At 42.7% G+C, this 16,168-nt stretch overlaps 1 protein-coding gene across 1 annotated transcript; it reads left to right on the forward strand.

The window, feature by feature from the left end:
• The first annotated feature begins 80 nt into the window (after window positions 1-80).
• LOC135483544 (PR domain zinc finger protein 14-like) lies at window positions 81-11,177 on the forward strand. Its single transcript, XM_064764515.1, has 9 exons — window positions 81-258; window positions 6,763-7,082; window positions 7,401-7,502; window positions 7,706-7,866; window positions 8,142-8,409; window positions 8,622-8,751; window positions 9,662-9,788; window positions 10,037-10,147; window positions 10,531-11,177. The coding sequence occupies exons 1-9, from the start codon at window positions 149-151 to the stop codon at window positions 10,747-10,749; spliced, it is 1,548 nt and encodes a 515-aa protein (XP_064620585.1). The 5' UTR covers window positions 81-148; the 3' UTR covers window positions 10,750-11,177.
• Window positions 11,178-16,168: the final 4,991 nt, after the last annotated feature.

Genomic DNA, 16,168 nt, shown 5'->3' on the forward strand with positions numbered 1-16,168 from the left:
TAACTCTCAGGTGAAATATAAAGTGTATTAGAGAGGAGTCTCATCTTGGTGATAGGCACCTTTCAGTCGACAGGGATTTACGCTCAGCACACCGAAACTGGACGCAGTGTGAAGTTTGATTTTCGCCCCTTCATTGATAGGAGAGTAGATGTCGTCTGCCTTGGCCAGTGTCAACAGAAGGAATGAAATGACAGCTACCAGGTTGCCGTACCCTAGCACCTCGCATGACATCAGGGACCTGAAACGGGCCTTTCCAAGGTGGGTAGCTCTTTCATTGAAAATTTCTTTTAGATGACTACCTTGGCGGTATTTAATTTCTGAAATTGCACCATAAGTTTTAAGGCAAACATTGCAATTCGTTTTCTGGTAATCTATTTCACAACTTTTCTGTGATCATTGTCTTATTTGCTTATTGATGTTTTAATCATAGAATGACACAGAATGAGTGTCTTTTTGTCAAAAGAAATTATACAAGAATGTATCAAAATGAACTGAATTGCAAGTAGTGTATTTGGGGTATACACAGGCTGATCAGACGTCACTGAGAGATCATGTATACAATACCTTTCAAAATTCTATGTTAGACTCAACAATTACATCGTTGCAAATATTTGGGTTGATACAATAGCTAAAATTTGACAAAACTAGTGTGGTACCTTTCACAAATGAATTATTCTGATGAGATACATCATCAGCAAGTTCTCTGTGACTAGTAATTACACTACCTTCAACTAGAGAACAATTGATAAAAATAGAGTGGTACTATACCGTTGAATAATGAATCATCATCATGTGTTTTATTATTTGCGTACTAATCCTGATGATCAATCATCAACAAGTCAACTGTGACTCTAAGAGTATAGCTGTACCTAAAACTCACTATTCCGCGGCAAATAATGCACTTCTGGATATTTTCATAGTAACTTCGAGAGGTAAAAAGGAATTTTTCATTCTATATAGGCATACTAAAAGACTTTTCTTCAGGTTCAAATCCGCGTTTGACAATGTCAGAAACGCACCGCCTCCGCCTTTTGTTGCCAATCGTTGTCGGTTCGAGATCTACGCTAGTCCGCTGAATCTCGGCTCCTCATAAATAATCCATATCACATTGGATAAGAGGAGGAACCCGATCATATAAATATTCAATGATCATTCATTAATTAGAATCTCAATGTGCTGTCAACGCTGGCTTCGTGAGCTGACGGCGGTAGACCTTAAACGGTCGATTCGAGTGTGGTTTCGGTCTTTTTTGTTAAAGAAAGGTTCAGAGTCAGAGAGAAAACAAATTATGTGACATTTATGGTATGACATTTGTCGAAAATGAATAAGGACAGCAAAGAAAACGAATATAGGCAGGGTTACATTTCGGACGCAATGGGCCGACATCGCCCGGTCGCCCGGTATCATCGAGGAAAGACGATCGGATAAGGAGTCTAGGCAGGGTTAGCATTAGAAATGACAAAACCTTCATTCATTCATGGTAACACGGTAAGGTCTATCACCAACATGTAGACCTAATATGATTGTAGATCAAAATCCAATAGCGAATAGAAGAATAGTTGGGACGTCTTTTAGCGAGATTCGCATGTTGAGCAAGACAAGTAACTAATACAGACCTCTGATTTCTGATTAGTGTCCGGTCTAATTATGAAATATTTACAGACCACCAAGGATGCAGTTGTTTAGAGCAGAATGATTAATTGATATGTACAATTGCGGTCTGCAGTCTAATTAGGGCTGCTGGATTTTTGAAGACATGGCTGCATCAAGGAATGGCCGTCAGGGCGCATCATGTTTTTTGGGTCTGAACATTTGTAAGACTTAAAGGACAATAGAAATTTTATAAGCTATATGTTCAGACCAGAAGAGTTTCCAGTGGTGATTTTAAATTCAGGAGCATTTCTTCTACGATGGATCTCTCTCTCGCGGACGCTAACTGTCTGTATAGCCTGCTGATTAATCATTTAGCCTCTACCCTCGATGAATTAAACTGATGAGGCCAATAATAATGCCATTTCACAAGACGTTGATTAACCTTTGTCAGCCGCTCGCCGGTGGCTGACTTCTCATCACGCACTGGGACCTCATCTCCAGGGACGAGTTAGAACGGCGGAATCATATTAGCGGATGTGACGTCATTGGTAGGGAGGTTAAGATCTTCTCCGACTCCAAAAAGATAGAGATCACGGTGGTCCTTTTTTGTGAGAGAGATTTTACTGTACTCGCAAAATTTCACCAAACATTCCCTCTAAGATTTCCGTCCATTCATGTTAGAAAACTATCACTAAATAGTTTTCTTATATGATGCTTGTAAAAAAGATCGTACACTTTGCTATCAATATTCTGGCGTAAGTAGAATTGTCTACTTAAAGTCCTTGAAGAGGAAGAATTAACCTATAAGATTAAACAATTGGTTGTGTGAAACAGTGCGAAAAACTGAAGTAAACTTATTCTTGTCTATCCCTTGCCAGTCACTGACGAGGACCTAAATACTCTTCCGTACACTTGGTCCGTATTACCAAGTCGGGTTAGAGAATCTGTACATGGTATCACTGATGACCATTCATTTTGGGCTTGTTTTCCAGAGATTTGAACGGCCATAGCCTGATTATGTCTTCTATTAGATTTGATTCATAATAATTTATGACCAGCTTAACATTGTCTCGAACAGCGACAGCGTGTCTAGTTTCCGCCACCAAATCCTACTTATGACCTGCAACATTTTAGCCAGGAAATGAAATCAACCATTCTCAGTTCGAGAAATGCCATCAAAAATGGAAATAAATTGAGAAGTATTACCTGAAACACTTTCGTTGGCTTCCATACTGTTAGTTTTGCTTGCCGTCTTTGATTATAGCCATCCTTCCGTTCTTTAAGTCAATATGACAAACTAGCTGCGGAACTATATTATGACACCTGATTATTTGGCCAATATGTCTTCTTGATGAAATCATCTCGAATAATGATGACAATATTTCGCCAATCAAAGGTTTTGCCGGCTGATATGATTTGATTATTGAGTATCATCTCCAGGTTCGCGCATTAAGACCTCGCCTTCCGCACTCTCACATCCTTAAGTCGGCTTACAGGAGACAATTGACTTTCAGCACATAACTCTGCACCCGGCGATAAATAATTATGATTGCGTTGGACGTGCGGCAGACAGTGGGGTTCTCTGTCTCCCTGGAGGACGCGACTCAGACCAGGTTAATATCATAGTCGGGATAACTGGCCAATGCGCACCTGTGACACGCAAAGCAAGAAAGCCTTACATCAAGGCAAGGCGAAGACAGGTACCCACATTAAATCTCATTGCAATATAACAAGTTTATACCTAATTACAGGAAATCAACCGAATTTCATTGAGCCCGCTAGAGCCGGTAGATTGGACCAAAGAGCCAGTAATCGGATCAAAGGGCACTAAATTAGGCAATTATGGCAGAATTAGGAGAAGTCAATTTTGTAGCTTGGGATTGATCCGCGAGAGATAGCAACTCGTCGTATTAGAAAGCCCTCGTGAGGTTTGAAGTTGAAATAGTCTAGGTAACGCAAAGCTACAGAAATTCGATAATTTTCCTTTTGAGGTTTCGTTAATGATGAGGTGGAACAAAGGCAATCATGGGGGTGGGTGAGAGGGCTGCTATGGCCTTCGTTCATCACCCGAGATGGGTGTGATCATCACACTGTAGAATAACAAGGTAAACTCGGGAAAGGCCAAGCCCTCGGCCTACAACATGGGATTACAGCATTCACGAAAGAAACAACAGGTTTTTTGTCAGTTTAGGACAGAAAGGATGAGGTAAAAACAAAAAAAGTGCTGAGCATAGCACTGACATGAAACAATTTTGTCACTGTCGATCATGGTTTCATGATCCAATTAAAATGCCGACGTCGTGGCGATGCTATACAAGTATATACACATGAAGTCTTTTTCATTGACCGACTTTCTAATACTATATTCTCGACAGTCTGGGGAATTGATTCTCCAGGGTTTGATATAGCGATAAATCCATGGGAAGCGATCGGTCAAGCGCTAAAGTGCCCAGGCTAATGCAATTTACAAGGCTACATTCACGAGAAGAAAAGCTTGAAATTTTAAAATCGCACGGACCCATATAATCCGACGGAACCTTTCGCTATCTCGCCTGCCACTGAGTCAGTATCGTGATGAACAAACTCGCAGTCCCTTGATTTCCAATTTGAGGCCGAGTTTTCCTAGTTTGACTTTGAGGTGATGTTTGGTGAATAAACCACGCACTTATTTCTGAAGAATCAAACAGGAAAATTGAATTCCGATGCAAAGTATACGGCCCTGTTTGTTTACCCTAGGAGTAGATAGTGTCATCGAGTCAGCGTGAGATGAACCTAAGTTTGTCACCGCCATAATTGAGCTCCGGTAAAATAAATATTTGAATAGGGGCTCCAGGGCTCTATCCTCTCGGGTGCAAACCCAGCTCACAATTGAACTTGTTAAAGTAATACTGGAGGCTGCGGGTTCTTTTTCACCACCCGGATTATCCCGGGCGAGCAAACCCGCAACGAAATCTCAATTAATTAAGATACTTGATAGAAAATCTGGGCCTTGACGTCTGAAATCTGTTTGAAACACCAGCAGATAACACCGCCGTATTGGGCTTTATAAATTCATGAAGTTCAGATCCTCTTTTAAAATCTATTCGCCATAAATTTTGATCAAAGTGACACCGGTAAGTAGGTGTCGGGATTACTCCGGGACTGACATCAGATCCGAAGATACCACTTTGAATAGATACGGTTCGTCGTGCGCTGCTTTAATATTTATGTACCTTGGTCTCGGGAAAAATCTTGAGGATTTTGATATTAGCCTAATCTTTATTAATGACTATAAGATTGGTCGTGTCTATTAATCTTAATTATCGTACAATTAATTACAGATAAGTTGTCTTTTCACCTGTTGGTTGTCAAGCAGACGTATAAGTCGCATCATGCAGGCGTGAGGTCTAAAGACGTTTTACTCGCCCACAGACGCCGCTCTATAAATTCAAAATGAGGGTCTATTTGGATACTGTAGTTGAACAATGTTTAACATGGTAAATTTTGATATACATGTACATTGTATTCCCATAGGGGTTCACGCCAAACTACTGTTTTCTGTTGTGCATAGTTAATGAGTGGTCACCTACAAATTGCTATCCTTCAGCTTACTTTTGAGACTATTTCCCCGTTAATAAGGGAAGGCGCCTCCAGTTTTTCAGCCACATAAATGTTTAATGTAACCGAGTTAAATCGCGCTTTTTTGCAAATCGAAGAGAACGTAAATGCATTTAGGCGGGAGCAAAATTGCCATTTAAATTAGATTACATCCCAACATCAACTTCTGAATAATTCAAACTTAAAAATACGCGGGGTCTAATTTTCACTTTAATGGCACCTTGGACTATTTGTGGAAAAGAAAACTAATCACGTAGAAAGAACGTTATTCCGAAATTCTAAATGATCGAAATCTCAAGAGCATGCTAGACAAAAATCTTCAATTAAAATACGGTGCCGGACCCATTTTTCTCCCTTAATTGATTGGTCTCAGCAAGTTATCTAACCTGTCTACTCTAATATGTACGTGGTTGGTTTTGGTTTATTTCGTGCTATCGATGAGAGACAACGGAGTAGGCTATAGGGGGAAAAAGTTGGTCTTCTTACTTGCTTAGATTAGCCTAGGAAAAAAGGTGATCTGCATTCAAAGCCGAACATTGGCGATGTTACTTATTGTTGGTTGTTAACAGGCAGCTTACTGCCGGGACGTGTAGGCGTTGCGAGATTGCAGAACCTGATGTCAAGCTGGATAGAACCTGCACGCTGAAGAAATCTCAGAAACTCAGCGGAACAATCAAAACGATGCTGTCGTGGCCCGCTTCTTTTGTCAAGAGGAACCCGAGATTCAAAGGGCACGCGCGGTGGCATGATTTGCGGTTGCTCTTCCTTATAGTTCTATTTGAAGCAGACAGATAACTACCAACTCGAGTTAACTACCCAACCATAATTACCTTTGGATGTGGTTGCTCTTTTGACATACAGAATCATACCAAATTGTGTGTGATTATATCCCATTGTCTTTCCCCTATGTAATTGGGAAAGGAGACCACCGGACGTGAGAGCACGAAATTATCAAAATCAGAAGATAGTCACACGAGTCGCGGCGGTTGCAGCAAAACAGTGATTCGAAAGAGACGCATAGTATTTTCGCGTCAGATAAAACATACCCGAATAATCCAAGAGAAGATAGATGTTCGCGTCAGCCCACCTTTTACAAAAGAATTCGGAGTAATCACGAAATAATACAGTCATGTCTCGAAATTGGGGCAGCAAAACCATCTCTCCAAACCGTGATTTTTTTTTAAAAGGAACATTACGTTTGATTATTGTATCATTTTTTCTTCTCTCATCTTTTAAAGGTTATCTTCGCCACCATGAAAACGAGTCGACTCTTTCTTCTGCGAAGCCCGGCATGTCCTTTTTGGCAAAGAACTTCTCTCCGCGCAGAAAAAGACGTTGGCCGATCATGCCAACACTTTGAAGGCATTGACGCGAACAATGTTATGGAACCTTATACGGTTCTCATTTCTCTCAGCTACGAATTGGAGGGGAGAAGGAGAATTTCTGATTTATTCTACCATGCACTACAGCTACGAACTGTAGGGACTTGTGACACACCAGCTTTGTTTTGTGAATGCTTGACCAAAGATGATGTAGTTGACACTACGACATTCTCGATATTTGTCTTTCCAGTGCTTGTAATCCTATGGCACCCCTTAACCCACGACAGGAGCACCAGGCTGCAGCATTCCAAAACGCCCTGAAGACTTCCGTTAACAGCTCCAATATGTCCAGCATGAAACACTTTCCTTACACGGCCATGTTTCCCACGTGGATGAGTCCGCCACTTGGAACCGTGGAGATGCCCCCACCTTGGCCCCCGACGTGTTTGGTCCCGATGTTCAATACCCAGGATCTGGACATGGTATTATACGGGTACGTCAGGAGTAAGGAAAATGGCGGTCTGGTGGGGCATGCACTGTCAGGACTCCGCATCAATGAGCTAAGTCATGGTAAGTTTACATTATCAGCCTCAAGACATAGCTTTCTGGTTGTCATAATCGCCGCAACTGCAACGGGCTTTTTCATATTCACCGGTTTTATCCCAAAACGAAATTGATATGGCAAGTTTTGAATCTGCCGCAGAAGCCCCGTTGATTAGACCAGGCGGGCGCGGAAGACAATCGATTTTTCAAGTTTACCTGATCAGACAGCGTTAGCGGCCGATAATGATGAGCAGGAAATATTTTGAATCATTTTCTTGACTCGAATACATTACATAACATCTATCTCGAAGTTGCATTACCGTCTTCATATCTTTACATATACAGGTATTGAGAAGATTCTCTCGCCAAAACTTGGCGGAGGGCACGGTAGTGCGAGGGACAAGTCATCAACACTCATAGAAAAGACCACATTAAATCTTCCAGAAGGTAAGCCATGTTCAATCACACGTGCAAGAAGGTATAGCACTCTTCTTCAAATGCGTGTTGAAAAAGAATGCATATTCACCTGATATAGGTTCAGATGTAACGGGACATCCGTCTGTCCGGTGAGCAATCTAGCACTAGGAATTTGTTCGAAATGTGAAATAGGAAACAAAGTTAGTTCAGCCTTTTCTATAACCTCCATTTAGGCTTGAAGATTGTTCAGACCTCGTGTGCAGGTGCCACTCACTATGGTGTATTCTGTGAGATGACCGTGATAGCACGAGGGACAAGGTTCGGACCATTTAGCGGCAAAGTGGTACACACCAGTGAGATCAAGACCAATGATGATAACTCATTTATGTGGGAGGTAAGACGACGAATTCCTTCATTGGGTTTGTAGATTCCGACTGACCCAATCAGTCATTAGGAGTGCGCCTTCCCAGGCCCGTCCTACAAGAGGGACGGGAATTGATCTCGAATGGAAAGTTTCATTCGCCAAGCTGAAAGCAAACCAATGTTTTACATCAATGGTTGTAGCACAACGCACAGTCAGATGGCATGTATTAATTGCACCCGGTGCTTACAGATAGAAAATCTGACAAGACAATGTACATTGTATTATGATTTCCGATGGGTTTCCAGGTTTTTAAAGATGGCCGATTGAGTCACTTCATCGATGGACGCGGCAGCACTGGCAACTGGATGGCGTACGTGAACTGCGCTCGATATGCCCAAGAGCAAAACCTCATAGCAATCCAAACCGAAGGGCAGATCTACTACGAAGCGTGTAAGGACCTACCCCGCGGATCAGAGCTGTTAGTCTGGTACGGGGACAGCTACCTGCAGTTTATGGGAATTCCGGTAGCTTTAAAGGACATGATGAGTGCTACCGGGCAGGAAGACGTGGACGGTGAGTGGATAACTTTTTTTAACCAAAGAATTTCGTAATCTACCAATCAAACGTTTTTGATTTCGCCGAAAATCTCAAAGTGGTTATACATTTGTATTCTTTAAGGGTTTTCAAAAGCGTTCGGCAATGTATGGCAATGGTTCCGCAGTGAAAGGTTGTGTCCAGGGTGTTAATAAATCTCTGCAAAATATTTTTATCATTACACTTTACAGGTGGAGAAGGCTTTACATGCGAGCGATGTGGCAAGGTATTCGCCTATCAGTATTACAGAGACAAACATCTCAAATACACCAGATGCGTCGACCAAGGAGACAGAAAGTTCCCCTGTCATTTGTGTACAAGGTATGGATGTCTGTTATGATATGCGTTGATACTGAAGTTCGAACAGGTCATATCTGCCTGGCTATAGAGTGGGGATGAAGGAAGACCACACCATCCCTTGCTGAGAGGTAGCTGAAATATTCCAGAAAATACGATGCGAACATCTGCAGGAAGTCGCACACCTTTTCACATTCGCCTTCAAGACTCACAGCGCCTGCCGTCCTAGAGCACCATCATCGAATGTTCTCGTGCCAGCGGCTCCCGGAAGCCACTTACATTAGCGAATATCTTCCCACATACGCGAGGGTTCTCGAATCGGGAGGGGGCAACCTTCACCGGCACTTTGCAAAGAAAATGGTGCTTCCGCGGTGTCGCTGTTGGATGGATGCTTTGTTGCAACCCAAAATTTCAATTCAAGTGATGTGATGTGTATTTTCATACTGTTCATAAACATGTAGATTTGCATTGAAACACAAGAATGGGCCATTCTGAAGAAGTTGAGTAGAGTAAATTTGTTGATACATGTATCTATGGTATTTTTGCATTAAGGTTATAGAAGCCCCGGAATCTAGCACCTTTCCTCGTTCAAGGGTTCAAATGAGAACATTGGGGTTCTATGAACTGCCATAGCATCCTTCTGGAACCCTCTTGTCTCGGAATTGACGCCGCTGTGAATATATGTCGACGACGGTTCTCGAATTGGGAGCGGGCAATTGGTGGTGTCCCCCCCCCCCCCACCCCCGTCAGAAAATACCCCAAAAAACTTAATAGCCAGCGCCCTGTGGAGGGAAAGTTTCAGTGGCTTCAAAGTGGCCTTTTTGTCGCGTTTGCTGTACCAGAACACACGTACAACACTGCGGAAACCTGACTATTTTTCATCCGAAAATGTCTATCACACGATGTTTTGATGTCTCGTCCTCTTCCATTGCAGGTCATTTGAGAAGCGGGATAGATTACGGATCCACATTCTTCACGTCCACGAGAAACATCGCCCTCATCACTGCACAGTCTGCGGCAAAAGCTTTAGTCAGTCTTCTAGTCTCAATAAACACATGCGGGTAAGCTTTAGTCCGTCTTCTACATAATCTCAATAAACACACGTGGGCAAGCTTTATTCAGTCTATAGTGTCAGTATGCGTGAACATACGCGGTAAGCTTCATATCGTATCAGTGCGTTTAAACTCAACGCTTTCTGCGATGTCGGCATTTTGATGTCGTTATCACTGTTCCTAGAGAATCGCCGACCGCTGATTGCTAGACACAGTTTTCTCAATAATTCAATGACAATTTTCTTCTTCCCGTTTAGGTCCATAGTGGCGAGCGTCCTTACAAGTGTGTCTACTGTAGCAAGGCATTCACAGCATCCAGTATCCTCCGGACGCACATAAGGCAGCACTCAGGCGAAAAACCATTCAAGGTGAAATCTGGTGGCATGTACATGTACTTGTAACGCAAAACTTATACTGGCGCAACTAGGACTTGTCCAATAAGCATATACATGTCGTGTCAGCAAATCTGGTAGATACCTTGTTGGATTTGATATACCGACGAAAACGTTCATGACTGTTTCACCGGCGTGTCGCACTGCCACCTGATTTTTACTCATGAGGGGTAGAGAACCACGCGGAGGGGCTGCGTTCAACTCACAATAGGTTTGCCAACACGATGGTATCTTTGGTGGGGTTTTTGTTACATGTTTTTTCGAAAATCACAGGTACACACTCTGATTCTTCTCTTGCCATCTCTCTTCAATATCACTGATATTTTGTTTTTATTTCTAGCTTATTTTATTTATTTCAGTGTAAATTCTGTGGGAAGGCATTTGCATCGCACGCAGCACACGACAGCCACATGAGAAGAACGCACACACGTGACAAATTACCGTCTGCGAACTTGAACCGGACGCCGGAGAAACGCCTGCCTCTCACATTCGCGAACCCTGCGACACAGAATACCGTGCTAGCCACAAACTTTATGACAACACAGCCAGTTGCAGCGCCTGCTATACCAGCTCTGTGAGACTTCGAACTTTTGAACCAGTTCCACCCTGCAGTTCATCCCACCCGATTACGAAAAATAATTAGATACTTCCCAAACCTTGGACAACTCCACACATGCCGTAGTGTTCGGTGAGGCAATAAATACCATCCTTTCGAGAAATCAAGTAATCCCCTGGACGAAGAGGGAACTTTAGGCCAGGCGCGACAGACGTCAGAGTGCGATGTTGAGTATACGCGCGGCGCAATTATTTTTTTTAATCGAAGACGCCAAATCTCAAGTTGTGAATGTAATGTTTAATATTGTTGTTATACGGTTCAAGTTAATGTGTCGTTTTTTGATGAGATTGACAGTGTAGGAGGATACATGTATCAAGAGCGGTAGAGCAATGATGCAGCTGCCTCTGTTCAATATACATGTACAGTGGAACCCTGTAACACGACCGTTAATGGGACCACTAGCGGGATGGTACATGTATGTCGCAGTGCATCTACAACGACTATAGAACACAAAATGTTAACTGGTAAACAACTCGTGTGTTCATTATCGAACCAGCAGTTAAAGTGCTGATAGAACTAATGGTGCTAATAAATGTTATCATATAGAAAGAACGACTGATTTGATTTTTGTAATCGTCGTACATGTTTGTACATAAGCATCCTATCGTATAAAGATTGTGCTTGTCTGGCGAGTCGAACAACATCCAGTAGGCATTTCAATACCTACCGGTCGCCGGGGCGGATCAAGAAATTTGGTAGCCTAAGTAGGGGTTCAGGATGACAGAATGTTTTTTATGGAAGGCTGTCACAACCATCGACTTACAGTTTTATTACAACTTAAATAAGCATCAAAGCTATACATCGACTGTGATGATGAGACTCGGCCATGTCAGTAATAGCGCTGGTCCTTTTCGAGTTCGAAGGCTCTACTGATCTGTTGATGGCTTTCCCCTGAAAACGAAAAGTGAATCTTATGACGGCTCTGCTTATAAACCTTTCTATGAGCATCCCAACATCTTATGACTTCAGACAAAATACATGTATTCTCTCAATGACAAGGTAAATCTACGCGCGTGGTATAGAGTGCCGACGTGAACCCGTCACTATACGTATTTACTCACTGCACATTGAAAAATTGAGCTATGGGGACATGTATGGAGAAGGACTGAGGCAGCATAAACCATGTTTTCCACTGCGGGCTAATTGCAGTGCTTGTGTCAATAACAGTAAGTATTTAAAATATTTCTCATGAATATAGATATCTTGAAGACGAAGAAGAAGAAGAAGGTACAAATATAATCTCATATAAAACTCGTACACGAAATGCCGTGATAGCCGTGAACAAAAATACTTAAAATACGGGTGCATACAAAACAAAGACCTAAGACCCAAGACCCAAGACCCAAAACCTGAACAGGTACAAAACAAAGACCTAAGACCCAAGACCCAAGACCCAAAACCTGAACAGGTACAAAACAAAGACCTAAGACCCAAGACCCAAGACCCAAAACCTGAACAGGTACAAAACAAAGACCTAAGACCCAAGACCCAAGACCCAAGACCCAAAACCTGAACAGGTACAAAACAAAGACCTAAGACCCAAGACCCAAGACCCAAAACCTGAACAGGTACAAAACAAAGACCTAAGACCCAAGACCCAAGACCCAAAACCTGAACAGGTACAAAACAAAGACCTAAGACCCAAGACCCAAGACCCAAAACCTGAACAGGTACAAAACAAAGACCTAAGACCCAAGACCCAAGACCCAAAACCTGAACAGGTACAAAACAAAGACCTAAGACCCAAGACCCAAGACCCTGCCCCTGAAAAGGTACAAAACAAAGACCCATAGTAGTATAAAACAAAGACCCTGCCTAAAATCCATGAACGCATCGTGATATGCCATTAGAATTTGGTATAGGTTCTACCCATCTGCTGCTTAGAATGTGGTGTTGTTAAAGGGAATATCTCGTAGCAGCGATAATAAACGAGATTTAATAATTTTGGTTTTTGCGGGCTACTTTAAAAACAAAAATTAACTTAGTCAAAAAGTAGCAGCATTTCTGACTAAAACTGAGGTAAAATGGGTTGTTCTAAGAGTGATTGAGTCATTATAGAGACCTAGTGGCCTTCAGTGACAGGATAGAGAAATATCCTGTACATAGATGATTTTTGCGTACATTAGCCCAATGCATATTTTGCTCTTCACCCTGTATAGACAGGGAATGCTATAGATGCAATCGATTTCCATAGGAAATGTTGGATATGGATTGGTAGAACCTACATACCAAATTCTAATGGCATATCACGATGCGTTCATGGATTTTGGGCAGGGTCTTTGTTTTATACCACTAAGGGTCTTTGTTTTGTATCTTTTCAGGGGGCAGGGTCTTGGGTCTTGGGTCTTAGGTCTTTGTTTTGTATACACCCTTAAAATACTTAAAATACTTAAACCAAGGCGTAGCATCGAAAAGCGCCGCGCTGGGCCCGGCGAGAGGCCGAATATTGTTTATTCTGTTTCTATTTCACACTTGGGAAGGGCCGCCACGGAGCCTGCGCCGAAACCAGTATCGCCACTATCACAGCGAGTCAGAGAAACCCACTCCTGACCGTCGCAGAGGGGCTCCTAACGGACGGTAGGAGCCCCCTCTTTATATACATGTACTACAGCGATGGATTTAGAAATAAAATTTTATTTGGTTTGAAAATGAGGATAGCTCAAAAAAGAAGAAACCGAGTCTCCCCAGCAAAAACAGTTACTAATTGCTGAGCTGCAGGCAGAGCATGAACTGGCCGGCCTATACGGACCCGTCATAACGGCAACGGCCATGCAGGAATCGGCAGAATGTCCTACTACTCTGGCGGGCTGCTGACCATGAGATGAGATACCAACATTCACTTCGATTTTTTTTCTCCATATGCTGCCGTCACTGGCAAAATCAACCCATTCTGGGAGAGCTAGATGACACTCTCCATGATTCTCTCCCTCGATGATGACGTCCCTTGTACCTGCTGGCTAACGTCCTCCTTGTTAGTCGGATATGTCATATCAGAGCACCCCCTTGAGACGATGACATCACTTGGGGTCTATAAAAGCGACGACAATGCCTAGGTTTTCTCAGATTGGCCAGAGAAAGTTTGAGACAAGTCTTCGATTGCCTTACAATCTAAACTTAAAAATGGCCAGGCCACAACGCGTTTCTACATCGTCGTCTGCGTCTACAGCGTCCTTCTTTGCCGATTCGCATACCGTAGCGTTCATGGGAGGCGAAGGAGTGGGAAAGAGCTCTATCATCGCCAGGTACTTCCACAACCAATTCTCAGAGTTATACAGGCCTACCGTCGAAGAATTCTACAGTGAGAAAATTACCGTCGACGGCGAAGCCATGACGCTTGACCTCCTGGACACATCCGGGTCATACCAATTTCCCGCGATGAGGGAACTCTACGTCAAGAAAGCCAAAGTCTTCGTATTAGTATTTTCACTCGGGAATGCCAGATCGTTTGAAAGACTGCTAGAATTTCGCTCAGAGATAATCAGAGGTCGAGGCAAATTTGCACCCATTGTAATCGTCGGGAATAAGAGTGACACCAGAATCGCAGAGCGAGCCGTGGATGACGTTTTGAAGGAGATGACGGTCTTGGAAGAATGGAAGAATAGCTATGTCGAATGCTCCGCTGCAAAGGACTTGAACATGAACGGAGTTTTCTTAGAAATCGTCCACACACTTCACAGATGCTGTTGCTTTTTTTCAGAAAAACCAAAAGACATTTGCGCTGGATACGCGAAGCAAGCAAAACTAAAACAAACTAGAATTGTCAGTTGAGTCTTTGCAGACTCTGGAGTCTCCGCCTCATATGCACACAGCCATGCATGTTGACAAAAACAAAACAAAAACATCACTCTTTCACTTCAGCGATTTATTCGATGGTTTATGTGCGAAATACGACTGATCAAGGCAACATAAAGTGTCCAGAAGGGAAGAACACATTCTTGAAACTCAGCTGCTTTAATTCACTGCCGTTTTTTCTTATTTCATAGCCCATAAACTCCAAATATTAGGTTTTATAGAAAAATGCTTCGATGGTGTAGACTAGTCCCTGGTCTTTATCCGTTACGTTCCTCCATATGTGCAGCCAATATGTGATACACATAACGCGGGGCACCAGTCATCGTGCCGGTATGGCGAGGTTTATTGGTTAAAAATTTACATGTATTGCGCTATGCATGCCCATAGCACTTTCGCGGCTGTTACCCAGATTGACTTCTTAGTTCATGGACACCCTCGTTTTATCGATGTTTTGCAATGCATTGCCGTGTTCATGTACATATGAAGCTTTCACCTGGGGACGAGAGTTTGCTGGAATAATTTCTTGAGGAGAATAATACCCTAATACAAAAGTCTCAGCCGATGGCGGAGACTAAATATCTCACTTCATGCATGTCGCCTTTCCCAATTATCGCTAGTTTCGAAGATCCAGTTGGGGAAATCACGGATGAGTGAAAAGAAAATACGCCATGGTTGTTCAATATCGTGAGAAGAAAACGGAAAGAGACTAGTCTTAAAGAATGCCGCCTACACCGAGCGCGAAAACTAAAAAGCGGTTGACAGTTTTAAAAAAACTCTGCTGAAGACTGCCTACATGGACCTAAAGCGAAACTCCCAGGCAGGAAAAAAGTCAATAAACAATAAACTCTGACACTAATGCCGTTGAAGGTTACACCATGGTTACCATATTATTATTTTTTTCGGTAGAGATAAACATTGTTCCTCACTTAGTTAGAGGTTGACAACCTACAAGTGTGATATCGATAATGTCGACCACGTTGTCCGTCCCCTGGCTGGCAAAAAGTGTTTTTATGATAATAGGCCTACATGTACATTTTAATATTGATTGATAAATAAAATTATTCAAGATTTATTCAAGATTTATTCAATATTTATTTCTGCTTCTTTCGTTTATTGCTGTAGTGCATTCTACGTGTATGTTCTTTGATCGGGATACTGCCCTGATCAAGCCCAAATTGGGCTTCGATCGCTTGCTTTCTCCGGTACTCGGCACAGGCTGGAGGCGAGGCAAAATGCCGGCGGGGACGAATTAGGTCTTTTCCAGCCGTAGGCCTACATGTAACTAATACTAGATGCAGTTGTCCAGGGGTGAAGTTATCAAACGACATACATGTATATATACGGAGTTTTGCATGACCTTCAAATTATCACCCCGTAAGATCTTGCTGCCATAACCTACTCAATCGAGATGCCACCAACCTAAACAGTTCAGCGGGTCAACATGAGAATATAGAAAGGAAAATGTCAAAAAGCCTTTCAAGATTTCCAATAGAAATACTTCTCTCTCAAACTGAGTGTTTCGCTAGGGATCAACACGAGACGTGACACGTAGGCCTCCTCAACAAAAGTGTAGAGCGAAACGGCTTGGC

Source organism: Lineus longissimus, chromosome 2 (assembly GCF_910592395.1).
Source record: "Lineus longissimus chromosome 2, tnLinLong1.2, whole genome shotgun sequence".
NCBI lineage: Eukaryota > Metazoa > Nemertea > Pilidiophora > Heteronemertea > Lineidae > Lineus > Lineus longissimus.

Coding starts and splice junctions, on each gene's coding strand:
- LOC135483544 (XM_064764515.1), top strand. CDS start 149: ATGTCGTCTGCCTTGGCCAGTGTCAACAGAAGGAATGAAATGACAGCT. Junction 7,083..7,400: donor CATCAATGAGCTAAGTCATG/GTAAGTTTACAT, acceptor TTACATATACAG/GTATTGAGAAGATTCTCTCG. Junction 7,503..7,705: donor CACATTAAATCTTCCAGAAG/GTAAGCCATGTT, acceptor ACCTCCATTTAG/GCTTGAAGATTGTTCAGACC.